This window comes from Pelobates fuscus, chromosome 2 (assembly GCF_036172605.1).
Source record: "Pelobates fuscus isolate aPelFus1 chromosome 2, aPelFus1.pri, whole genome shotgun sequence".
Lineage (NCBI taxonomy): Eukaryota > Metazoa > Chordata > Amphibia > Anura > Pelobatidae > Pelobates > Pelobates fuscus.
In genome coordinates, this window is record NC_086318.1 from 282,153,655 (window position 1) to 282,179,783 (window position 26,129).

At 44.8% G+C, this 26,129-nt stretch overlaps 1 protein-coding gene across 2 annotated transcripts in view; it reads right to left on the bottom strand.

The window, feature by feature from the left end:
• SNX9 (sorting nexin 9) overlaps positions 1–26,129 on the bottom strand; it is a 456,733-nt gene that overhangs the window by 95,603 nt on the left and 335,001 nt on the right. For both annotated transcript variants that reach the window (XM_063443408.1, XM_063443407.1), the window contains one exon: positions 10,525–10,628. In XM_063443408.1, the coding sequence (XP_063299478.1) occupies positions 10,525–10,628 (104 nt within the window). The remainder of the gene's footprint in view (positions 1–10,524; positions 10,629–26,129) is intronic.

Genomic DNA, 26,129 nt, shown 5'->3' on the forward strand with positions numbered 1-26,129 from the left:
CCCCCCAAGAACGAGACAAGACTCCGTATTGAGGGTCAAGCAGTGGTCTGTTTATTGAGGGCTACCTGCCCCTGTATTTATGCAGGTCTCCCACCTGGTGGACACTCCCCTAGGGGACCAGATGGAAGACTGTAACAATGGACAGACAAGTAGCATTTCAGGACATACAGAAGTAAACCATCCCCACAATGCATCCCGGCTTCCTCCCCTCTGCCCTGGAGATAATTGAGAAGTAATTCAATTATCTCCCAGGACAAAGGCAAATCGCCATTATGCATGTGGGGACACAAAGACAGTGAAACACCATAAAATACATAGTTACATTTTACATATAACACACAGGCATGTCACATATCCCCAGATAGCTGGGATCTGAACGCACAAAACTACCGAATAGCGCTCAGATCCTATTCACACAGTTCAATTGCCATGGAGCCAAAGTCTTTAATTATACGAATTGGCTCCATGGCTGTGCTATCTGGGTTAACATCCACACATACAAACTACCGAATTAACAAGTATTCGGTTAAATATGCACGAATAAGAACCAGGGCTGGAGGTTCAGCGGTGCCTGCCCGTAAAAGTGTCTGGGCTTGGTGCATGAAAGCTGGGCAGAAAAGCACTGGCTGCCCGGGGAGCTCCGGAACACCGCCATCGTGTGGCGGCTAAGTGTAACCGCGACCACCCAGTAACAATCAATTAAGCTGCGGTTAACCGCAGCTACTGGGTGGTCAATTGCCGGCACACGCTTGTTAAGCCGCGGCTTCAGGGAGGTAAATGGAGGGCGCACTCCAGCTTCTGGGTGGCCCATTAACAGCGCCGGCCGGCTTCCCACGGCTCTGGGGAGGCTGAAAAGAAGCCGTTTGTTCTCTACCGAACGGCTGTGCAGAAAGGGAGAAATAAATCCTTCTGCACAGTAGAATTAACCCTTTAGGCAGCAGGCGGGCGACCAGGCTCCTCCAATCCAATGTGGCGAGATTGGTCTAGTCACAATTCATAACTCTAAAACCATACATCCAATTCACATAAAAATTACATATTCACAATCAATCCATTCAGGGGAATAACATATCAAATGGCATGAATCAGACTAGGGGTTCAGAAGTTAGTAAAATATCTTTTGGGCCCTGGCTGGCACATGGCTATCTGGCCCAGACCGGTTTCAGAGTCTTCTATACTGGAGATAATTGAGAAGTAATTCAATTATCTCCCATGACAGAGACAAGACTCCATTATGCACATGCCTTTAGATTTAGCTGCGATTAGGTCATTAGTAACTTTGATAAGACCAGTCTCAGTAGAGTGGAGAGGGCAGAAGCCAGATTGTAGAGGGTAAAGGAGAGCGTTGGAATTGACAAAGCATTAAAATACTATAAAATACACAAAGTTACATTTTATACATAAAACACAGACATGTCACATATCCCCAGATAGCTGGGATCTGAGCGCACAAAACTACCAAATAGCGCTCAGATCCTATTCACACAGTTCAATTGCCATGGAGCCGAAGTCTTTAACTACATGAATGGGCTCCATGGCATAGCTATCTGGGTTAACACATTCACATAAAGTCCATAGTCCAAAGACAAGAGGCGGGCAATCAGCCCCCTCCAAGGACACGTGGCGAGGTCGGTTTTACCACATTTCTCCCCTTTACCATCTAGACCAACAGGGTATCTGACCTCCTGCCGGTCAGTGCCCTGGTTAGTCCAGCAACCCACCCACAAAACAGAAACAGCAGTACAGCCCACCCACAATAACTGGTTACTACACCTGAGTAGAGGAGAACTTTGTCCATGTCCAGGTGCCTCTCCACGGATGTGCGGGGGGCTGGTAGACTGCCTTGGTGGGTTGCTGAGTGGGCAGAGACCAGCGGTACTCTGCTCTGGTGCCAGCACTACCACGGAAGTAGCCTGGTTGGAGCCTGGTTGCTGGAGGGGGAGACCGACTGTCTCCCCTCTGGATACACCGCTCTGTGGCTGGGGGACAGGACCGACCGACCATCCTTACCCCTTGTGCTGCAAGTGCAGAGACTACGGTCCCATCTGCATCGTTGGGGGGTGTAACATCTCCCCTTGGTGGGTTAGGCTGCCGCTGGAGAGAGGGTGTAACAAGTTCCTCTCTCTGCACTGTAAACTGCCGCTGGGGAAAGGGGGTAACAGGCTCCTCTCCCTGACGCTCTCTCTGCTGGAGGGGAAAACAGACTGCCTCCCCTTCCAATACCTTGGCTTGCTGTTGGGAAACAGGACAGACTGCCCCTATCCCCGGTGGTGCAGATGCAGAGACTACGGTCCCATCTACACTGTTGTGGGGCTTAACATCTCCCCTTGGTGGGTTATGTTGCCGCTGGAGAGAGGGGTAACAAACTCCTCTCTCTGCACTGTAAACTGCTGCTGGGGAGAGGGGGTAACAGGCTCCTCTCCCTGACGCTCTCTCTGCTGGAGGGGGAAACCGACTGCCTCCCCTTCCAATACCTTGTCTTGCTGTTGGGATCAGGACAGACTGTCCTTATCCCCAGTGGTGTAGGTACAGAGACTGCGGTCCCATCTGCACTGTTGTGGGGCTTACTGTCTCCCCTTGGTGTGCTAGACTGCCGCTGGGGAGCAAGGATGGCACCTTCAGCTCCCTGTAGTGCACACTGCCGCTGGGGATCTGGGCCGACTGCCCAGCATCCCTGTAGGGCCGGTAGAGAGACCGCAGTCCCATCTCCACCTGCCATCTGTGGGTCTTCCCAGGACCAGTCCGTGAGGCCCCTCAACATTTGTGAGTAAGGGCCACCTGCTTCCCCACCTGGCAACTCGGGTTCCTCCCGCCGCCTCAGGGAAAGACGGCTAACCTCCTCGGATGAAGCCTCTACTCGGCTGCTGTAACGCTCCTGCTGCTGAGCATACTTCCTCTCTTTCGCCAGCCGGAATTCTCGGCCCAGCCTTGTGTTCCGCTCGTCCATGACCTGGTTCCAGATCACCCGGCGTGTCTCCATGTGTACATCATCCCCATACTCGGCCACTCGCTGCCTCACCTCGGCCAGCCAATCATTTCCAGAGCCAGAGCCTTCCATACTTGTCTGCTCCCAGGGGTGCTGCACGAGTGCTAGCATTGCCCTCAATTTGTAAATTCAAACGGCGTCTCTGAGCTGCTTTACCTCGCACTAGGACGCCATCCCACCACTGACGGATCGCACCCCGACTGGGTACCTCCGGTAAAGGATGCTCCTAGCACTTCCTGAGGACTCCAAGCACTCTGACAGACACCACAATCACCGAACCGAAGAAGCATATAAATCCTCTCAAGCATATGAATGCTGTAGACAGTTGAATAGGAAACCATACGAATAGGTTTACACTCCTAGCAGTCAAACTGGAACAGCATACAATAAATCCTCCCCCAAGAATGAGACGACACTACACTTTGAGGGTTAAAACAGGAACTCAAGATTTATTCACACACTGTCTTATAAAGGATTCTCCCATGCAAGGGAGGGATTTACAATACACAAATCACACAATGGTTACATCCCACAGATTCCCTCCCCTTAGCCTGAGAGGTAATCCAATTATACATACAGTTTAAAACATACTTTTTAACCAACATTCATAACTATAAAACCATACATCCAATTCACATAAAAGCTATCTGGGTTAACACATTCACATAAAGTCGGGTCCATAGTCCAAAGGCAAGAGGCGGGCAAGCAGCCCGCTCCAAGGACACGTGGCGAGGTCGGTTTCGCCACAGTGACACATTGCAGGACGGCAGGGGAGAGGTCCAGGGAGGAGAGATATTTCTGGGTGTCATCAGCGTACAGGTGATAGTGGAATCCAAAAGAGTTTGCCAAGAGAGGCAGTATAAAGAGAAAATAGAAGGGGACCAAGGACAGAGCCTTGGGGGACTCCAACCGAGACAGGACGAGGGGAGGAAGTGTCATTGGAAAAGGAGACACTGAATGAGCGTTGGGAGAGATAGGAGGAAAATCAAGAGAGGACAGAATCACAGAGACCGAGTGATTGAAGAGTTTGAAGAAGGAGAGCATGATCAACTGTGTCAAAGGCAGCAGAGAGGTCAAGAAGAATTAGTATGGAGTAGTGGCCTTTAGATTTAGCTGCGATTAGGTCATTAGTAACTTTGATAAGACCAGTCTCAGTAGAGTGGAGAGGGCAGAAGCCAGATTGAAGAGGGTAAAGGAGAGCGTTGGAATTGAGGAAGTGAGATACACGGGCAAAGACTTTCCAAAAGCTTGTAGGAAAAAGGGAGCATGGATATGGGACGATAGTTAGAGGGAGAGGATGGGTCAAGAGATGTTTTTTTCAGGATAGGTACTAAAGTGGCATGTTTAAGGTCAGCAGGGACAACGCCAGAAGAGAGAGAAGTTGAAGGTGAGAGAGATCTGTTAAGGTGAGATGGGACAGGATCGAGCTGGCAAATGGTTCGGCGAGAGGAGAAGCACAGCCACCTCTTGTTCAGTAGCCGGGGAGAAAGTCTGAAGGGTAGGAAAGGCATGATCTACGTGTGGTTGAGAAAGAGAACGGCTAGGTGGTGAGAAATCTTTCCTTAACTGTTCAATCTTCGGTAAAGTAGCATGCAAAGCTATCTGCTGTAAGGTTAGTTTGAGGTGTGGCCACAGCAGGGCGAAGAACAGTGTTAAAGATGTCAAAGAGCCAGGAGCGTTACGCACAACGGGAGCAACTTTGTAGGTAGCGTGTTGATTTAGTATGCCACGGTTAAGAGTGTGTCCTCCTCGAGGTAAATGTTTGGAGCGGGGCTGCAGCGTTTAAGGCCGAGGTGAGGGTAGTGTTAAATATGGAGATGGCCAGTGAGGGACAGGAGAGGGAAGAGATGGATAGCAGTTGTAAATCAATATCAGCTGACGGCTAGTGGAGGTCAATTGAATTAAGGTAACTCCTGAGTTGAGGGGGGTTAGGCTGAGGTTGTTGGGAGAAGGGGAACTTGAGAGCAAACGATAAGAGGTGGTGATTAGAGAGAGGAAATGGAGTGTTGCAGATATTAGATACTGTACATGCATTAGAGAAAATGAGGTTGAGGGTATTGCCAGCTACATGGGTGGGAGAATGAGCCCACTGCGATAGCCCGGTGGAGGAAGTAATTGGAAGTAGTTTAGAGGCTCCTGGGGTCAAAGGTGGGTTAATGGGATTATTGAAGTCCCCGAGAATTTGGGTTGTAATATTAGGAGAGGAAGTAGGGTAGCCAGGCAAAGCGGTTAAGGAAGAGGAGAGGGGATCCAGGGGAACGATAAATAACGGCAATGTTAGCAGAGATTTGTTTGAAAAGGCGAATTGAATGAATTTCAAATGATGGGAAAGAGAGGGAAGGGGGGGAGGGTGCGCAGAGTTTTAAAGGAGCAGTGGGGTGTAAGCAGAAATCCTACACTTCCACCTTTATTCTCAGCTTGTCTTAGGTTGTGGTAAAGTGAAGACCACCAAAAGATAGTGAGGCAGGGGTAGCAGTATCAGAGGGAGAGAGCCACGTTACCGTTAGTGCAAGTAGGTTTAGGGAGTGTGAGATAAATAGGTCATGGATGGAAGTTGATTTGACAGTGCTGCACACAGAGCGTGCATTCCAGAGGGCAGCTTTAAAGGAGAAATTATAGTGAGAGTTACATGGAAGTGAGAGTTACATGGAATGGATTGTTGTGGTTTCTGGTGTTAGCACCAGTTGGCTTAGTAGAGGATGGACCAGGGTTTGGAGAGACATCACCAGCTGCCAGGAGCAGTAGGATGAAAAGGAAGAGAAGGTGGTAGTAAGATTTAAATGTTTGTGATGAGAGCTTATATTTAGGGAATTTTGGAGGGGTTTGTGGATAAAGGCTGTAAAAGTGCATGTGACGAATACAGAGATGAGTGAAGTGGAGAGGGAGCAATGAAGATGGTGTCAGCAGGAACAGGTAAGTAAAAGGATAGATATATTTTAGTGAGGGAAGGGAGAGATAAAGTGAAAAATAGAAGGGAGAACATTATTAGGAGAATATGTGCTGTGTTTTTAAGATATGGAGAAATGATATGGAGAATTGAGCTGTTAAGATTGTAGGTGCGGTTGTGAGGGTTAGGTATTCATTGTGTGAATTAAGCTATTTTAAGTGTGGAGGACTTGGTGGACATGATTGGTTTGTCAGGAAATGCAGGAATTTGAGCTATATATAATTGTAATGATTACCATGCAGAGGTGGGAAATTATTATCCAGAGATGCTACCTCTGCTTAGGGCAAATCCTGCAGGGTTAGGTGCTGTGAGTTCTGGGTGTAGCAGTTTCAATGGTGTATGGGACCCAGGTACCTCTGCTTAGGGCAATTCCTGCAGGGTTAGGTGCTGTGAGTTCTCAGTGTAGCCGTTTCAATGGTGTATGGGACTCAGGCTCTGCTTAGGGCAAATACTGGGTTAGGTGCTGTGAGTTCTGGGTGTAGTCGTTTCAATGGTGTATAGGACCCAGGCTCTGCTTAGGGCAAATCCTGCAGGGCTAGGTGCTGTGAGTTCTGGGTGTAGCCGTTTTAATGCTGTATGGGACCCAGGTACCTCTGCAAATCCTGCAGGGTTAGGTGCTGTGAGTTCTCAGTGGGCCCCTTAAAACAGCATTAACACCCAGTACTCCCAAGCAACCAAGTCCTGCTGTATCTTCAGAGCAGAGGTATCATATCTGGAAGATTGCCCACCCCACACCATCCCACCCCATGGTCATCAACTTACTTATAGATAGTGCACATCAGCTGGTTTCCTTAACACACCAATCAAGAGACTAAACCTCTCCTCACCTGAATTCATTTAACACACTGCATCCTTACATTGGTTTAAACACTCATTGATATTTGTGTGTTTGTATATATGATCTACATATCTATATAATACACATTTTCTCTAATGTTCTCCCTTCGATTTTTCACTTTAACACTAACTTCTCTCATCACTAAAATATCCCTATCCTTTCACTCACCTGTCCCTGGCAACACCATCATCATTACTTCCACCTTACTCCCCTCCCCTCTCTATTCATCCCATGCACTCTACACATACCTTTCCAGCCTATCTCCACCAACTCCTCCCAAATCCTCTACATACATACCCTCCTACAAAACTTTCAAATCCTACTCCCACCTTCACTTCCTTTCTATCCTTCTGCTCCTAGCAGCTGGTGATGTCTCTCCAAGCCCCGGTCCCCTCTCAACAAACTCAGCACATACTAACCCAAGGATCCACACTAATCTCATACCCAGCTCATGTTCCTCTAAATCCTCTTTCAATACTGCCCTCTGGAACGCACGCTCTGTTTGCAATATAACTAAATCCACTGCTGTCCATGACGTCTTCATCTCTCGTTCAATAGATTTACTAGCCTTAACAGAAACCTAGCTCTCCCCCTCTGACACTGCCACCCCTGCATCTTTGTCCTTCGGTGGTCTCCAACTTACCCACAACCCAAGAAACTCTGAATGTAAAGGTGGTGGTGTTGGGTTTCTCCTCTCCCCTCACTGCTCTTTTAAACCTCTTCCCACCCCCTCTTCCATCTCTTTCCCATCATTTGAAATACACTCAATACGCCTTTTTAACCCCTTAAGGACACATGACATGTCTGACATGTCATGATTCCCTTTTATTCCAGAAGTTTGGTCCTTAAGGGGTTAAACCCTTCTCTGCTAACCCTTCTCTGTTATTTAACGTCCCCCTGGTTCCACTCTTCTCTTCCTTGACCACTTTGCTGCCTGGCTACCCTATTTCCTCTCTTCTAACATTCCATCCCTAATTCTCGGGGACTTCAATATTCCTATAAACCCACCTTTGACCTCTGCAGCCACTAAACTACTTTCAATTACTTCCTCCCTCGGGCTATCGCAGTGGGCAAATTCTCCCACCCATGTAGCTGGCAATACCCTTGACCTAATCTTCACTTATGCATGTACAGTATCTAATATCTGCAACACTCCATATCCACTCTCTGATCACCACCTCTGATCATTTGCTCTCACGTACCCCCTCACCCAACAACCTCAGCCTAACCCCCCTCAACTCAGGAGGGACCTTAATTCTCTTGATCTCCAACAGTTGTCAGCTGACATTGATTCACAACTGCTGTCCATCCCTTCCCTCTCCTGTCCTTCACTGGCCATCTCCATATATAACTCTACTCTTACATCTGCCTTGAACACTGCAGCGCCACTCCAAACAAGCACCTCAAGGAGGACCCGCCCCCAACCATGGCATACTAAATCAACGCGCTACCTGCAAAGATGCTCCCGTTGTGCTGAACGCTCCTGGAGGAAGTCTCGTACCCAATCAGACTTTCTCCATTATAGATTCATATTGTGTTCATACAGTGCAGCCCTTGCCCTTGCCAAACAGTGCTATTTTTCGTCTCTCATTAGTTCATGTTCCCGCAACCCCAGGCATCTCTTTGACACCTTTAATTCTCTTCTTCGCCCTGCTGTGGCCACCCCCAAAACTAACCTTACTGCTGATAACTTTGCATGTTACTTCACTGACAAGATTGAACAGCTAAGGAAAGAATTATCCCCTCCTTGCCTTTCTGTTTCTCAATCACACATAGATCATGCCTCTCCTACCCTTCAGACATTCTCCCCAGCTACTGACCAAGAGGTGGCTGCTCTTCTTTGCTCCTCTCGCCCCACCACTTGCCCGCTCGATCCTGTCCCATCTCACCTTATCAGATCTCTCTCCACTTGTCTCGTGCCTTCTCTAACACACATCTTCAACTGCTCGCTCTCTTCTGGCATCGTCCCTGCTGACTTTAAACATGCTACTGTAGTACCTATACTAAAAAATCCATCCCTTGACCCATCCACCCTCTCTAACTACCATCCCATATCCCTGCTCCCTTTTTCCTCAAAGCTTCTGGAAAGACTTGTCTTTACCTGTGTGTCTCATTTCCTCAATTCCAACTCTCTCCTTGACCCTCTTCAATCTGGCTTCCGCCCTCTCCACTCTACTGAGACTGCCTTTATCAAAGTTACTAACGACCTAATCGCAGCTAAATCCAAAGGCCACTACTCCATACTAATTCTTCTCGACCTCTCAGCGGCCTTTGACATCGTTGATCATGCTCTCCTTCTTCAAACTCTTCAATCGCTTGGTCTCTGTGACTCTGTCCTCTCGTGGTTTTCCTCTTATCTCTTCCTACGCTCATTCAGTGTCTCCTTTTCTAATGATACCTCCTCCCCTCGCCCTGTCTCGGTTGGAGTCTCCCAAGGCTCCGTCCTTGGTCCCCTTCTATTTTCTCTTTATATTGCCTCTCTTGGCAAACTCTTTTGGATTCCACTACCACCTGTACGCTGATGACACCCAGCTATATCTCTCCTCCCCAGACCTCTCCCCTGCCGTCCTGCAACGTGTCACTGCTTGCCTTTCTTCCATCTCTGACTGGATGTCCTCCTGCTTTCTGAAACTCAATCTCTCTAAAACTGAGCTCCTTGTCTTTCCTCCTCCTAATACTGATCCTCCTCTTTTACTCTCCCTTCAAGTTTGTGGTACCAACATCAGTCCATCCTTGCAAGCGCGCTGTCTTGGCGTCATACTTGACTCTGGTCTCACCTTTGAGCCTCACATCCAGCATGATGCCAAATCCTGAAGATTCCATCTTAAAAACATAGCCCGCATCCGCCCCTTTCTTGCACCAGATACTACCAAGGAGCTTGTCCATGCTCTAGTAATTTCCCGCATGGATTATTGTAACCCTCTCCTGATTGGTCTTCCCAATAGCCGTACTGCACCCCTACAGTCCGTAATGAACGCTGCTGCTAGATTGATTTTCCTCTCTAGTCGTTTCTCTCACACCTCACCCCTCTGCCAGTCCTTACATTGGCTTCCTGTATGCTATAGGAGTCAATTCAAGGTACTAACTCACACCTATAAAGCACTGAACAACTCTAGCCCCTCTTATATCTCCTCACAGATCCATAGGTATGTCCCTTCTCAGTCTCTCCGCTCTGCCCGTGACCACCTCCTGTCCGTTGTCCGCACTCGTACGGCCAACTCGCGCTTGCAGGACTTCTCGCGGGCGGCTCCCTTCCTATGGAATAGCCTGCCTACCGCCATCAGACTCCCTAGTCTTGCATCTTTTAAGAAGTGCCTTAAAACCCATCTCTTTAGGAAAGCTTATGGCCTCCAAGACTAACCCATACCTCACATACCTGTCTCTTGCCCTCTCCTAAAGGGCAGCCCACCTTATTTGATTGCAAATTCCTGTCCTAATGTGTTTTACACCCCACCTCCTATAGAATGTAAGCTCGATTGAGCAGGGTCCTCTTCAACCTATTGTTCCTGTAAGTTTATTTGTAATTGTCCTATTTATAGTTAAATCCCCTCTCATAATATTGTAAAGCGCTATCTGTTGGCGCTATATAAATGGCAATAATAATAATAATAATAATAGCCGTTTATAATGTCATGAAGGATTTTCATCTGGGAATTTGCACTACCTTCTAACGGGTTCAATGCCTCCCCTTCTGCACAAAACAGGATATTAAAGATCAATAATCTAACTATATATTTCAAAATTAAACCTTACACTTCTATCATGTCAAGATCTGGGGCATCCGGTTCCATCACTGAAAATATCATACATCCAACCGTCTCATCTTTCTCTGCTTTCCTCTTTCCAACTTTCCACTCCTTTAGAAAAAAAAGAAAGTGTGACAAAATAAGATATGGCATATAAAAATGCAATTTTAATTGCAGCTTTCTTTGCAGTATATATTCATATCACACACAAATAATTTAATTCTCTGTAAAGTTTAGTGATTAAAAATGTGGATTTAATTACTGACATGGTGAGTAAAGTGTGAATTGCTAGGAATTCAAAATTAATTTAAAATGTTTGGCCAAAATGACTAAAGTGGGAGAAATTATTAAATTTGGCTATTCTAGCCCAAATTCACTTTCAATTGACACTTTAGTAAATAATGTTATGGATGACTGTTAACTCAACTGTATAAAGCAGCACTGCAATTCAATACATTTAACTGATGTTATACACAATGAAGTGAACCTGTTGTGCCAGGGTCAAATTTTATAAAGAATGTTCTAATATTATTGACTTCACTTCAACTTCTGCAAAAAGAGAAAAAAACGAACTGCACTCCAATCATGTGAAGATCCGGGTGCTAAACTGGACCAAGCGTCAGCCCCAGGGAGTAGATATCAGTGGTAGAAAGAGGATCTAAGCATTCTTTGTCAAGCTTGACAAAGAACCTTTAAGGGGTCAAAACGTTGCGGTGTCTCACTTATAAATACAATTGAAGATACTTGGAGTGCCTGGATCCTCTTTCTTTTCCACTTCAACTTCTATCACATTCACCACCTTCATCCTGCTACACTTACCTACAACTTGTCCTTGGTGGCACCATGTGCAATATACATACATATACAATACATGGGGCAACATAAATATACACTATCTAGTCACAACACTAGAACCACTGACAGGAAGTTTTTATGTATGTTTCTGAATGAGCGTATCTGTTGTTGTGTGCATATGTCAGTTGCCAGCTTTGACAAGACCAATCTCGCCACATTGCATTGGAGGAACCTGGTTGCGCGCCTGTTGCCTCTGGACTATGGTCCCTAGGAGGTTTGGCCCTTGAAATAACAGATTTGGGCATAATGGATTTTTGTTGTGCTGCTGCTGGCCCTTTAACTCCCAGAAAAAGGATTTGTACTTTTAAATTGGCACTTCGAATACCGTCAAAGTGCCGAAGTAGTCGCCATTCGAAAATTTAACACGTGGTGGCGGCGGCCATTTTAATTTAGTCGAACGCAGTCAGCGGTGCGTGCCCTTGAATCTATGGAACTAAAATCGGTTACACCTTTGCACGAACACCGCTGACCGTTACCGTCAGGAACTTCGACGCTTCGACTGGAAAACGAAGTTCGTTCGACAATTCGAACGCACTGTTAGACTGGGCTATTTGCACGAACGGTCCCGTTCGTGCATTCAAATGGGATTTAGACATTTTTGTGTGTGGAATTGACCGACCGCACAACCCAAATCTATGGAACTCTTTTGGGCATGAAAATGTGGTCAAATAAGACTTTCCCTTAACTTTTTAACCCCTGAACCGATTGCCCTGATTTTTGAGTATGCGTTTATTTCCAGCATGCTGATTATGAAAATGTATGTGTTAAGTTTTATGTGAATGGCATGTATATTTTAGAAGTTATTAATATTTTGTAAAAACTGTATTCCTCTGCCTGTGATAATTATATTACCCATTGTGTTCAGTAATCATATCACAGGCAGAGGGGAGAATTTTGTGTGGGAGTGTCTGTGTGTATTGTATGGATTGATTGGTTGTTCTGTAAAACCCTGTGGGCAGTACTATGTTTGTGAATTGGGAATAAAAGAGGCTGTATGTGCCAGTACAGTCTGTTCACTGCTTGACCCTCAAAACAGAGCCTTGTCTCGTTCTTGGGGGGATTTATTGTATGCTGTTCCAGTTTCACTGCTAGGAGTGTAAACCTATTTGTGACGAGACCAATCTCGCCACTGTGCATTGGAGGAGCCTGGTTGCCTGCCTGCTGCCTTTAGACTATGGCCCCATGTTGAAATGCTTGATTTTCCCCTGCAAAGACATGAAAGCCGGGTCATTCGGTGCTTGCCCTGTTTGAGCGGTGATGCCCCAGATAGCTATGCCATGGAGCCCATTCGTATAATGAAAGACTATGGGAAAGACTTTGGCTCCATGGCAATTGAACTGTATGTGTGTGGTCTGAGCGCTATTCATTAATAATGTGTGCTCAGATCTAAGCTATCTGGGGATATGTTGCATGTCTGTATTTTATGTAATAAATGTAACCTTGTGTATTTTACTGTCTTTTTACTGCCATGTGCTTAATGGAGTTTTGCCTCTGTCCTTGGAGATTATTGGATTACTTCCCAATTATCTCCTGGATAGAAGACTCTGTGGAACTGGTTTTGGGCAGAAAAGCCATGCTTCATTTGGTCACAAAGCACTACGATCTATCTTTTGAACCACTGGAACAATTTGTATGATTTTGACGTATGCTTGTATTTGGTGTATGCTGATTCTGAAAATGTATGTTTTATGTGAATGTGATGCATACTTTTAAAGTTATGAATAATGTAGAAAAACTGTATTTCTCTACCTGTGATAATTACATTACCCATTGTGTAAAGTAATTGTATCACAGGCACAGGGGAGGATTTTGTGTGGGAGTGTCTGAGTGTATTGTACGTGTTTATTGGTTGTTTTGTGGGTGGTACTAATGTGTAAGAATGTGTATATAAGAACAATAAACCCACAGCTCTGTCTGTTCACTGCTTGACCCTCAACACTGAGCTTTGTCTCGTTCTTGGGGGGATTTACTGTATGCTGTTAGAGACTGATTGCCAGGAGTGTAAGCCGCTTGGGTGCTTTTCCTGTTCAGCTGCTAACAGCTATTCGTGAGGTTCCAGTTCGGGAGTTTGGAGTGCTACTTGGTATCCTGTTCGGGAGTTTGGAGTTCTGCAGTAGCTGTGCCTGTGTCTCTGGAAGGAGAAGATTACTAAACGGCGGTTTAACCTTTTTATGCCTGGGGGTGCCGTTACACTATTCATATGGTTTTTCCTATTAGTCTGTTTACGGCATTCGTATGGTTCCGGTTCAGCTGTTCACATGCTTCTCCGGTTCGGTGGATTGGCGTCTACAGTAGCTGTGAAGGGAAGATCTACTAAACGTCTGTTAACCCCTTTTATGCCTGGGGGTGTCGTTACACCAGCATTTGAAAAAAAAATTACAGGACACTTTGCAGCACAGCTATCAATTTTATGGCAAGACAGGAGGCTTCACTTTTGCTTAATCTTTCTTTACTGAAACCTCCAGCAGCAAAGAAACAGTTAACAATAAATAGATAAAAATCAACCAATCAGAGAACATGACAGTAGCATGTATTGTAATTAGGCTCCTCCCAACTCCTCTTTCTTTGCTGCTTGCCTCCCAGGTGAGTTTTTCCAATTAGTCTCCTACATTAAGACTTTATTATAAATCCTACACTTATTGTTATGTCTTCCATTATATTTATTCAAATTAATTTGGTTATTATAATTGATTTATTACTTCACAGGCTACTGCTTAAATAGTGCCTGTTTTCTTTCATATTTCACATCTTTTGATTTTTTTCCCCCTGTTTCTACTCCTAACTAGTGTTCCACTCAGACACTGCCTTATAACTTGCTCCTCTGTGGAGCGCCGCTGCAGCGCCGTGCATGCGACGGTGGCACTTGCTACTTTTACTTGTTATCTCTAACATGTCCTTGACACCTAATCATCCTTCTGCCCGGCCTTATATCACGTTTTGTGATGTGAACGTTCTTCCTGCCCTTTCTACTCCGTTTCATCTTACGCATGCGCAGTACTTTCCCACCCGTTTTGCCGGGAAAGTGCAGCATTAACTGACTTTTTTTTTAAATTGACAATTTTTATTTTCATATAGTAGATGGGATACAGAAAGAAAGAGGGGGATGGGGGAATCACAATTCGTATAACAAGCGATTCCATCACAATGTACAATGGGGTTTGTCTTTTGTGGTCTTATCTTAGTATCTGAACGGCAGGAAGTAAGAGGGTGATGCCGGAAACGCTCTAGGTTGCGTCGTATGTGCACATTTATAGTTATTTCGTATATCGCATCAAAGTTTCATTTATCACATTAAAGTTTTCGTTCTACTGTCTTGATTTGGTTGACCAATAACCTCTTGTACCTGAATGGATTGTATTGCATGTTTAGACATTTAAGATCCTCCAACTGGGAAGAAACAATGGAGAGGAGGTGGGTGGGGTGGAGGGGGGGGAAGGTGTATATCTTAGTGTAGTGTGGTGCATAGCATTATTTAACCATGGCGTATGATAACCATTGCGTATAGGCAATAGGGCCTTCTGGAGTTTGCGACTTGGCCGTGCTTGTATCCACAGAGGGGCCAATTCGGTTCTTTATGAGTTAGTAAGGGGACGTGAATTCTAGAGTTTGTCGCGTGTGGTGGAAGAGGTTGGCGAGCTATGGGGTAACGTTAGCATCCGTTCCTGGCTAGCGCCTAATTGGCATAGAGTATTGTTACCATTAGTTGTTTTGTCCCTTAGGTCCACCCATGGTGCCCAGTCTGTTTGGAAAAAAATTTGTTGAGCGACAGTCTTGTTTGACACGTTCTCATATGTGTAATACTGGTGGATTTTATCTAGTAGTTGGGTTCGGGAGGGACAGTGGGGTTGTTTCCACTGAATTGCTATTAGATTTCTTACTGCCAGGATAACAATGGCCATTATGCTTCGTACATATATTGGGGTTGAATGCGGGTATGAGAGGAACAACCCTGTGTGTCTATGGGTGGCGATGAGATACCCAGGGACTGCAAAACAGTTTGTGCCTCTACCCATAGGGGTCGTATTCGTTGACACGTCCACCAGATGTGGAGCATTGTGCCTCTTTCAGTCCCACACCTCCAGCAGTGTGGTGGTACTGTGTTGTACATGGAGTGGAGTATTTGGGGTGTTAAGTACCACCTATATACCAGCTTTTTGTGGGCTTCTATATGGGAGTAGCACTGTGTAAGGCCTGTGAGGGCCCGCGGGGATGCCAACACCTCAGTTTCAGTTATCGAGCCAGTGCCCTCCGTGAGCCATTGGGTCACAAATTTTGGGGTGCCTAAGGTTGTGGCCCCTAGGGTCAACTGATAGCATAGGGTTAATGATTTGGGTTTGTTGGGAGTTTGCCAGCATCTGTCATACAGTGTTGCTATCTCCCTTGAGCCTGGGTCGTAAAGCGTATGGCCTTGCGTTACATGTAAGGGAATTACACTCTTGAGTTGCAGGTAAGGAAACACTGAAGAATTGGTGAGTTTGAATTCCTCCTGTAAGTCTGGGAAGGGTTTAATGAGGTTACCTTGCATAACTTGTTCTATGTGGGTAATTCCCAGTTTGACCCATGAGTGCAGCGAGAGCCAAGGTGAGATTGCTTTTAGTGCTGTCAATGGCGTGCGAGGATGGAATTTATGTGTAATATTGTGTTTGTGACGTAGTTTATCCCTGTGGTGTATAGTTAGTAAAGTGGTCGGTAAAAGGGATTTGTCCTCGGGCCGATATATTGTGGGGGTCCACAGGAGATCAACCAGGGATGTCGTGTAATTTTATTGCTGCCTCTAGAATAGCTGCCTTGTAGTAGGCGTGTATATCCGGTAGACCAACTCCACCTTTCGATGTGGCTTGTTGTAGAATGCGGTGTGATAGTCTGGGTTTTCGGGAGTCCCATATGTATTGGGATATTATCTGTTGGAGTTTTTTAAAGAAGGAAGGCGGGACTTGTATGTGTAGTAGGCGGAATATGTACAGTAGCTTCGGGACTAGGACCATTTTAATGGTGTTGATCCTGCCTAACCAAGACAGTTTTACCGCGGTTTCCATCCAGTTTTATGGCGGTTTCCATCTGTTACAATCCGATTTGCACAGTAGGGTTTATAGTTATAGTGAAATATGTGTTACACCATGGGCGCTATCTTAACCCCTAAGTATGTGACGTGGTGTTTTCTCCAGTCAAATCTGTATTCCTTAACAAGCCCTGCGGTCGTGGCTCGCTGTAGGCCTACAGGTAGAGCTTGGGTTTTGGCTTGATTTAATTTATAGTACGATAATCTACCATACTCATCTAAAAGCTGCAGTAGGGTTGGCAGGGATGCTTCTACGTCGCTTAACGTCAGGACAATGTCGTCAGCAAACATAGATAGTTTGTACTCGCGTGGGCCTATTGACATGCCTTTAATGCCAGGGTGGTGTCTGATGATGTATGCCAGCGGTTCCAAACAGAGGACGAATAACAGTGGTGAGAGGGGGCATCCTTGCCTAGTACCATTGGTGATATTAAATGGGGTGGACAGGAAACCCGCATTTTCCACTTGTGCCGAGGGTCTGTTGTATAAGGCCATGATTCCGGAAAGTATTGGTGGGGTAAAGCTGAATGCTTGTAGGACCATTCGCATATAATCCCAATTAAGTCTGTTGAAGGCCTTCTCCGCGTCTAGCGCTAGGAGGAGGCCTTCTCCGTGGTTGGCATGTGTGTGTGCGAGGATATTAAGGATTTTCCTGATAAGCCAGATTGGTCATCATGCGTAAGCTTTGGGAGAATGTTGGATAGGCGGTTTGCTAGGAGCTCGGCGTATAATTTGACGTCTCCGTTGAGCAAGGAGATGGGCCTGAAGTTGGGGCATTGCGTTAAGGATTTCCCTGGTTTCAGGAGGGAGGAAATGTGAGTCTTCAGCATCTCAGGGGGTAGTGAGCCTTTTTCAAAGCAGTGGTTAAATAGCATGAGTAGGTGAGGTGATAGGGTGGATGCAAATGGTTGATAGTAGAAATTAGTGTAGCCGTCAGGGCCGGGTGATTTGTGTTTAGGCAGTTGCGTAATTGTTTTTTCTATTTCATTTACGGTAAATGGTGCAGATAGGGAGGTTATATCATCAGGTGTCAGTTTGGGGAGGTTCGTCTTAGCCAGGAAATCCTTGATGGCAGATTTAGGGGGTGGTGTAGTTTCAGGGTCGTCTTTGAGGTTATAGAGCGTGCCATAGTAGGATGCAAACGCGTCCACTATGTCTTGTGGGTTCGTAAGTTTTCGTTTCGAGTCATCGGTGATGTAGGCTATTTTTGAGTTGGCGGTGCGTGCTTTGAGCCGTGCTGCCAGCAGTGCCCCCGCTTTGTTACCTTGCGTAAAGAAGTTATATTTAAAGCGCTAAGGCATATGGGTCGTTTTCTTTAATTCTATATCTCGGAGTTTGGATTGTAATGTTAAAAGTTGGTGGTTGTAGGGGTTGTGTGGGGGCTGTCTTGTTTTTGTGTGTGAGGTTTGTCATCTCTGAGATTAGTGTATTGTAGTCTTTAAGTCGTTGTTTTTTGGCATAGCTGCCTGCTCTGATTAGGATTCCGCGTATGACTGCTTTGTGTGCTTGCCAGATGGTGGTTACGTCTATGTCTGGGGTCGAATTTGTGTGAAAATATGAGGTGATGTCTGCTCTTAGTTGTTCCGTGAGTGTTGGGTCCATTAATAGGGAGTCGTTCAGTCTCCAGGATCCTTTGCCCGATGCAGGGAACTGTTCTGCTATAGTTAGTGTTATAGAGGCATGGTCCGACCAAGTTATCAAGCCTATGTGGGTCGTTACAACTTTATGTATTGTCATGGAAGATATGAGGAACCTGTCTATCCTCGTATAAGTGTTGTGCGCTGAAGAGTGGAACGTGTAGTCTCGTTCCAAGGGATGGAGAATTCTCCATGGATCTAGGAAGTTATTGTTTAGAATTTGGTGGCAATGTGAGGAGGTAGTTTTGTTGAGTTTGCGTGCGGATGTTGTGGTAATTTTATGTGCTGAGGTTGTGTCCAGTGTGCAGTCTAGGAGGAAATTGGTATCTCCCCCTATTATGAGTTCCCCGAATCTGTACAGATTTGCCAGGGCGAACACGGTATCCAGGAATTCTGTCTGGTTTGTGTGTGGGCCGTATATATTGAAAAACGTATAAGGCTCATTATTAATGAGGCACTGGAGCAGGAGATATCGTCCCTGTTTGTCGCGTATTTTTTTGATTAAGGAAAATGCTACAGATTTTCCTATCAGTATGGATACCCCATCTCTTTTTTTTCTTGAAGCATGAGTGATAGTTGTGGGGGAATAATTTGGAACAGAATTTGGGGCGGTGTCCCCACTTGAAGTGTGTCTCCTGGAAGAACGCTATTTGGGCTTTTTCACCTCTTCCAGTGCTAGTCGTCGTTTGTGAGGTGAATTTAAGCCTTTAACGTTTAAGGACAGTATGTTGAGTGTCATTTGTGCGTACGGTAGTGGGCAGCTGTTTGGAGCTCGACGCGGGGCGAATGTCCTTCATGTTGTGAAGGGATAGAAGCGGTACAGTTGCTGTGTCGTGATATATGTCGTGTGGGTATCGGTGGTGTTTTGCTATGTGGGTTGTAAGGACGATGCAGTGTGAGGTTGATCTCCCTTTTTATCGGGGAAGTGGCGGATATTCGGTTTGCACAACTTGTGCAGTAGGACCTTATAAGAGTTGTAGTGTGACCAAACTGTTTGGTGGTTTTTAGTTGTTTTTCGTAGGGTGTCATGAGCCATAGTTGATACAATAGTGGGGTAAGGGATTTGATGGGTAGAGGTGGGTACCAGGAGAAAATATCGCGATAGGAGAACAGGGTGATAAAAACTATATACAAAAAAATGTCATAGAGAGGGCCTTGCGGCTGGGACGGTGAAAGCATGGCTCCTCTGAGCCTGAGGGGGAAAGTTGTGGCAAACCACACAGTGGTCGGCCCTCGGAGTTATCGGGAATTAGGGCCTGCTCTATGGCATTGTTTCCCTTAGCTCTGGTCTCTGATTAGGTGACCTGGCGTTACAGCAAGGTCAGGCTGTGGGGGAGTTTTGGTATCTTGTTATTACTGCTATATCAGTAGTTCAATGTTCCTTGTGGTGTGGGGCGGTACATATGACTAACCATAGGTGCGTGGTGTGAGACACGCTCCAGTTCTCTTACATCGCTGCGGTGGGGGACCCGATATTCGGGGGTCCCGTCACAGCTACGAGGCTCGATAAGCAATTTTATCTTTCATCTATTTTTCCCCTTTTTTTCTCAGCGACCGGTTTAGGATCATATATAAAGAAAATCCTGCAATAAGCTTTTGGTAACCCTTAAGAAAAGTAAAGAAACAGAGAAAATCTAGGAGGAAAGGGTGTGGAAAAATGAAATAAGATGTAGCAAATAAAGTCTCCAATTAGTGAAAGTGTCGGGCTGATGTGCCCTTGTGCGGAAAAAACAAGCAGGGTGTATGTCTGTGGGAAAGTCACTTAGCTGAAGCTGCTGCATTCCAGTCGGTCGGCACTTTCCATGTCGGTCGCCGGCGTTCAGGTGGGGCGCCTCTGTCAGGTTGCGGTGGGAGGGCAATGTTCCACTAAGCAAGGGACCTCTTACCCTCTTCCATGTTGGTAATATGGCGGTCCACGCCGTTGTGCCGGACAATTAAGCGTGCCGGGAACCCCCACCGGTATAGGACATTTGCGTCTCGCAGGGCTCTGGTGATGATGGTGAATTCTCTCCTTTTTGACAGCGTGGATGCGGAGAGGTACGTGAAGAGCTGGATACTCGCAAATTTCTCCGGTAAGTCTTGTGTGCGTCTGGAGGCTTTCATAATGCAGTCTTTAGTAGTAAAGTAGTGCAGCTTTGCAATTGTGTCCCTCGGGACTGTCGCAGGCAGAGATTTCGGTTTAGGCAGCCTGTGTATGCAGTCGATGAGGAAGTACCTCTGTGTAAGGTCTGGGACTAGATGTTGGAAGAGGCTCGTGGCATAGGCCTGGAGATCCTGGGGTAAAACTTCCTCCGGAATGCCGCGGAGGCGGAAATTACTGCGCCTGTCTCTATCCTCGTGGTCCGCTACTTTCTCCGTTAGGCGGTCCAGCTGCTCCTTCATTTCGGTGTACGCATCTGCTAAAGTGTTGTGCGCAGATATTATTTCCTCCGATTTATCTTCTAGACGGGACATTCTGTCTCCTAATGCCTGGATGTCCAATCTAATCTCACGCACCATTTTGGACCTTTCAGCTTGTAGTGAGGCCTGCATGGCCTGTAACATCTGGTGGATCGAAAGGTCCGTGGCTGGGGCTGCTGCTGGTTCAGAGACCGAGGTGAGGTCGCTGTTGTCGGAGTATGCCGCTGGAGATCTCGGCGTCTCGGCGCCATCTTGGGTCTGTAGGTGCGGCTAGGAGAGCTCCTGGACATGCAGCATGATTTGTTTGTGCTTAGATTTTTTGGCAGATTTCGATGCCATGTCTGTGATACCGTTTTTGTGGGTTTCTGTGTGTTGTATAAGGCAGACAGTGCTATAATAATCGCTGTGGAGGGTCGGTTCACGGAGACGCTAACAGCTCATGCGACCGTTCAGTTGAGCCGTCAGGCCACGCCCCCATTAACTGACTTTTTACAGCTCTGCTCTCCCCTTTGCTGGATTCTTCAGGTAAGTTCACCTAATGAAATTACATTGCAAAATAGTGTGTACACCATTAGTTACATTGCCTGTCACTTAGTGCAATTTCTTTCTCTTTCACAGATCCTTCTCTGGAAACAATTAATAGCGGCTGACCACCACATATTAAACGGTCTGTAAATATTATTTTCATAATTATATTACTTAAATAATTACACAGGTGATCCCTGTATTCCTCATATTCTTTTGTCTTGAGCCTTATAATTTTGGATGACTCCCTTCTGCTAGAAATTTTACCTTTTCCTCATATTGTTTGTGATGAACCCCACTTGTGCATATTTACTTGTTCAATTTATTATTGAAAACAAGTTTCTTGCAGGTGACCTTCACTTGTTACCAGTGTGGTTTAATATAAGAACAGTGACTGAGTCACCCCACACAAAAACAAAAGTTTTAGACTTTAGAAAAACAGACTTTTCTAAAATTAGAATATGTGTAAAGGAGTCATTATCAGACTGGAGCAATTTAAATGGTGCCCAAGAGAAATGGGATTATTTAAAAGTTGCACTACTGAATCCAACAGAAAATTGCATTAGGCTTGTTAGTAAAAGCAAAAAATTCAAGAAACCACTGTGGTACTCCGCAGATGTGGCCAATATAGTAAAAAACAAAAAGTTAGCATTTAGTAATTATAAAGAAAACCAGAGTGAGGAAGACAGAATGATCTATAAGATTAGGCAGAAAGAGGCTAAGCAAGTTATAAGAGCTTCCAAATCACACACAGAAGAGAAAATAGCACAGTCAGTAAAAAAAAAGGGGACAAAACTTTTTTTAGATACATAAATGAGAAAAGAAAAGTAAAACAAGGATTAGTTAGATTAAAAACAAAAGAAGGAAGGTATGTAGAAGAGGATAAAGGTCTAGCTGACTGCCTCAATGAATATTTTTGTTCGGTATTTACAGATGAAAATGAAGGAGAGGGACCTCCGTTAAGAAAAAGGATAAATTAAAGTCAAAAGTAAAGACAAATAAGTCAATGGGACCTGATGGAATACACCCAAAGCTATTAAAAGAGCTTAGTGGTGTATTAGCAAAACAATTAACAGATGTATTTAACCAATCATTGATAACAGGAGTAGTCCCAGAAGATTGGAAGTTGGCAAATGTTGTGCCCATTCACAAGAAAGGTAATAGGGAGGAGTCGGGCAACTATAGGCCAGTAAGCCTTACTTCAGTAGTGGGAAAAGTGATGGAAACCATGTTACTATAACTATAAGATAAGGCCAGAGACTAAGGAAAGTATTTAGAAAATTGGGCAGACTAGATGGGCCGAATGGTTCTTATCTGCCATCACATTCTATGTTTCTATGTTATACAAACTCAGTGGCTGATCTCACTTTTATTTATCTTGTGTGACCCCCATTTTATTCTATTTTATTGTGTAGTAACCCCACCAACGTCTGGGTCAACACCAAATTATTAAATTATTGGATACTTATGGCTGGGTGATCCCAGTGCTATTTACCTATTTGACTTATTAGAGTCAATTTATGCTACAGTATTCTAGTTATTAGTATAAAGCTTACCTTTGTTTTATTTTAAATAAACAATGTCTGAAAAACCAAACCTCACTATCTCCAATGAGCTTTAGGCTTGGCTCTATTGCAGAGGTTATTGCAGCTTACCGTGAGCAACTTTTAAGCGTTATGCAACCTTCTGCTCATGCAGATTTTGATAATGGAAATTCACATATGTTGGATCATGTGAAAGCCCATAGCAAATGCCACTGGAAAGGGGATAGCGCTTCAGCGGGCAAAGCTAAAGCACCAGATAAACCTGTTAAGTTATCCTTAGCACCATCTGTGCTACAAGATTTAGGCCCTTGAGGGTTTTGCTTCACGCCAAAACCTATAGGTTCTGGATGAATATTATGCTGACAACTCAGATGAGGATCTCATGGTGAATATGCCCAGAGTTTCCTCTTTGTTCGAATATGTAAAAGAGTCTCTCATTGTTAAACAACCTACGCAGTCTGATTCTGAAAAAAAAAAAATCCAGACCAGTCTATCGGCATCTGGCAACCCTTTTTTCAACCCACAAATTATTCGGCACCCACGCTCTGTCAAATGGGCGCCACCAGAGCATATAACTAATTTCTGTAAGATGTGGCTCCGCAAGCCCTTAGAAAAAGAGATCAGAGACAAATTAAGAGCTGAATTTCCTCTGCCCACCATAACGGGTAAAGAAGCATTAACTCCTGAATTTGACCTTCTATAGGTCACATTCCTCACTAAATCAGGGAAAGACATGTGTAAAGGCATAGAACAAGATCTCAAATCGGCCCAAGATGAGCTCTTGGATATTGCCAGACCATTGATCCAAATTAGATTATAAAGCTCCCATGAGCGGTGAATTCGATCCGCACATGGTGCGATTGTGGGCTCAAAGGCGACGCCAATGTGGCTCTCTTAGGCGACGCCAATGTGGCTCTCTCTCCAGACAGACGCAAAGCCGCATTATACAAAATAGACGTTAAACTGATTGATCTCAGTACTAAAAAACTAGGACCAGGCGCAAATGGTGATAGTTTCACGCGAGACCTGAACAAGCATGTCTCAGTATTTACCTCTCTGAACAGTGCTCAATCCTCCCTTATGCAGGGTATTCCGCTTCCACAACCATGGCACTACTCTGATCACAAGGAAATCGGTCCATCATCTACTTGGACAACATTCTAATGTTAGTGGATCTCCATCAGCTGTTACCTCGTTATCAGGATCTACTCCGGAATCCAGCAGGCGAATTCCATTCACTCGCCCTTCAGGATTATCTACAGCTGATAGACTGGACAGTTTCAGGGGTTCCTGGCATGTTGCAGGACTTTCGAACATGGCTCAATCAGTCTTATGGGACTCACTGGCCCCCAGGACTTGACGAGTCTACATCTCTGCTTGGCAGATTTGGTTTCGCTAGTTTTGTAGGAAGGAACACCCATCCCGTTTCAGCATCTCTCACACACATATTGAATTTCCAATCTTACCTTTATGAGCATGGCTATCACTCTATCAATGTCTTCAGATTCGCCATTTCAGCTGCTCATGCCCCAGTTGATAACTCAGCAGTCTATTTGCAGACTTAATTTGGCCAGACCCCCTGCTCCTAGATATTTCACGTTTTGGGATGTCGCCCAGGTTTGACTCTTTTTGGAAACTTGGCCCCACAATAATGTCCTTTACTTGCACCATATTTCCGCTAAGGTGGCACTTCGTCTCTGTTTAGTGTCCTTTCGTCGAGTTTCAGACATTAGAGCTTTCAATTTCCATGCAGTCACCTTTGCCCCGGACGGGGTACAATTTACCATTTTGAGACGTGTGGGGTGATGCAACCCCTATTTGACTGTTTTCTTTTACCTTACTCATCTCACTCACACTAATTCCTGTGCTCCCCTTTCCTACTTCAGATCTCATAGTTTAGATAGATAAGAGGGAAATATTATTATTTTTAAATGTGCTCAACATAAGAGAAGAAAAAGTGAGGGAATGTGGTGACATTCTGTCATCAAACTAGCATGGTGACCAGGGGTGATGTGATCAAGTTCATGTAGATCTTTCTTACAGGGGGATAAGCTTTTGATATGGTAATTGATATGGTAATTTACAAGTCAGGAAAGAGATAGCCACTCCCCCCTCTATCCTCATTCCTTCCTGTTCCTTCTTGGCTGTGCTACTGAGCAGATGGGCAGACGCCATGTGCTAGCATGGGGAACCATGTTACACTCTATTGCTTCCTTTTCTTCCTTGGTGGATGAGATGTTGGACTTGCAGCAGTGAGCCATTACTAGATGTGAAGGCCTAACCGTGGGTGAGATCAAATGTGTGGGGAAGGGGATTACTATATAGATAGATAGATTTAAAAGGGTTGTTGCTCCGTGGGTCTGGGCTGTGTGTTTGTGATACATTTATAGTATTGTGTTGTTGCCTTCTAAATAAATACCTTTTAATGTAGACGAACCTTGTGTAATATTAATTTGGTGATACACCACATCTGGCGACCAACGAATTTTAGACTTCTACAAAGGTTATTTATGAGGTAATAACACATTAATAGATAGTCAGATTTATTTTTTGGGGGGAGGAAAAAAAAAGTACTTTGTTTAATTATCCTCTGCAAGGGAAATCAAGGGCTGATTGTGTTTGGAGTCTAGTTCAGGTCTCCATTTTAATGTACCAGCTTAAGCATCAGGCCTCAGTTTTGAATATATTATTACAGTTTTTGTGTGTTTCAAATATCTGAATTGAGTTTTATTGTTTTTTTTGGCTATCAGAGTACAGGCCTAGCCCTGCATTATAATAGGCTTCCATGCGGCCTATTTTTGCATTTGAATGCCGATTTGATTTTTCTTTGTATCCTAGTGCAGACCCCTATTTTAATATACTAGCTTAGGCATTAGGCCTCAATTTTGAATATATTAGTTTTTTTGAGTGTTTCAAATATTTGAGTTTGTCAGGCCTAGTAGTTGTTTCAGGCCTTCATTTTTTTTCTTATATACACTACCAGCATAGGCCTCAATTTTGAATACATTATTGTTTTTAATCCTTTATATTGTGCTAGCTTATTTTGATACATAAAACAAAGATGTATAATACAGGTTGTTTTTGTGGGTTTCAAATATCTGAGTTGAGGTATCAGAGTACAGGCCTAGCCCTGCATTTTAATACACTATAGAAGGCTTCCATGCGGCTTATTTTTGCATTTGAATGCTGATTTGATTTTTCTTTGTATCCTAGTGCAGACCTCTATTTTTAATATACTAGCTTAGGCATTAGGCCTCAATTTTGAATATATTAGTTTTTTTGTGTGTTTCAAATATTTGAGTTTGTCAGGCCTAGTAGTTGTTTCAGGCCTTCATTTTTTTTCTTATATACACTACCAGCATAGGCCTCAATTTTGAATACATTATTGTTTTTAATCCTTTATATTGTGCTAGCTTATTTTGATACATAAAACAAAGGTGTATAATACAGGCTGTTTTTGTGGGTTTTCAAATATCTGAGTTGAGGTATCAGAGTACAGGCCTAGCCCTGCATAACATGATAAAGGTATTGGGGCTAATACAGTGTGGTGGCTATTGTTTAGCCAGGTTAACATTTCCATTTTTACACTGGA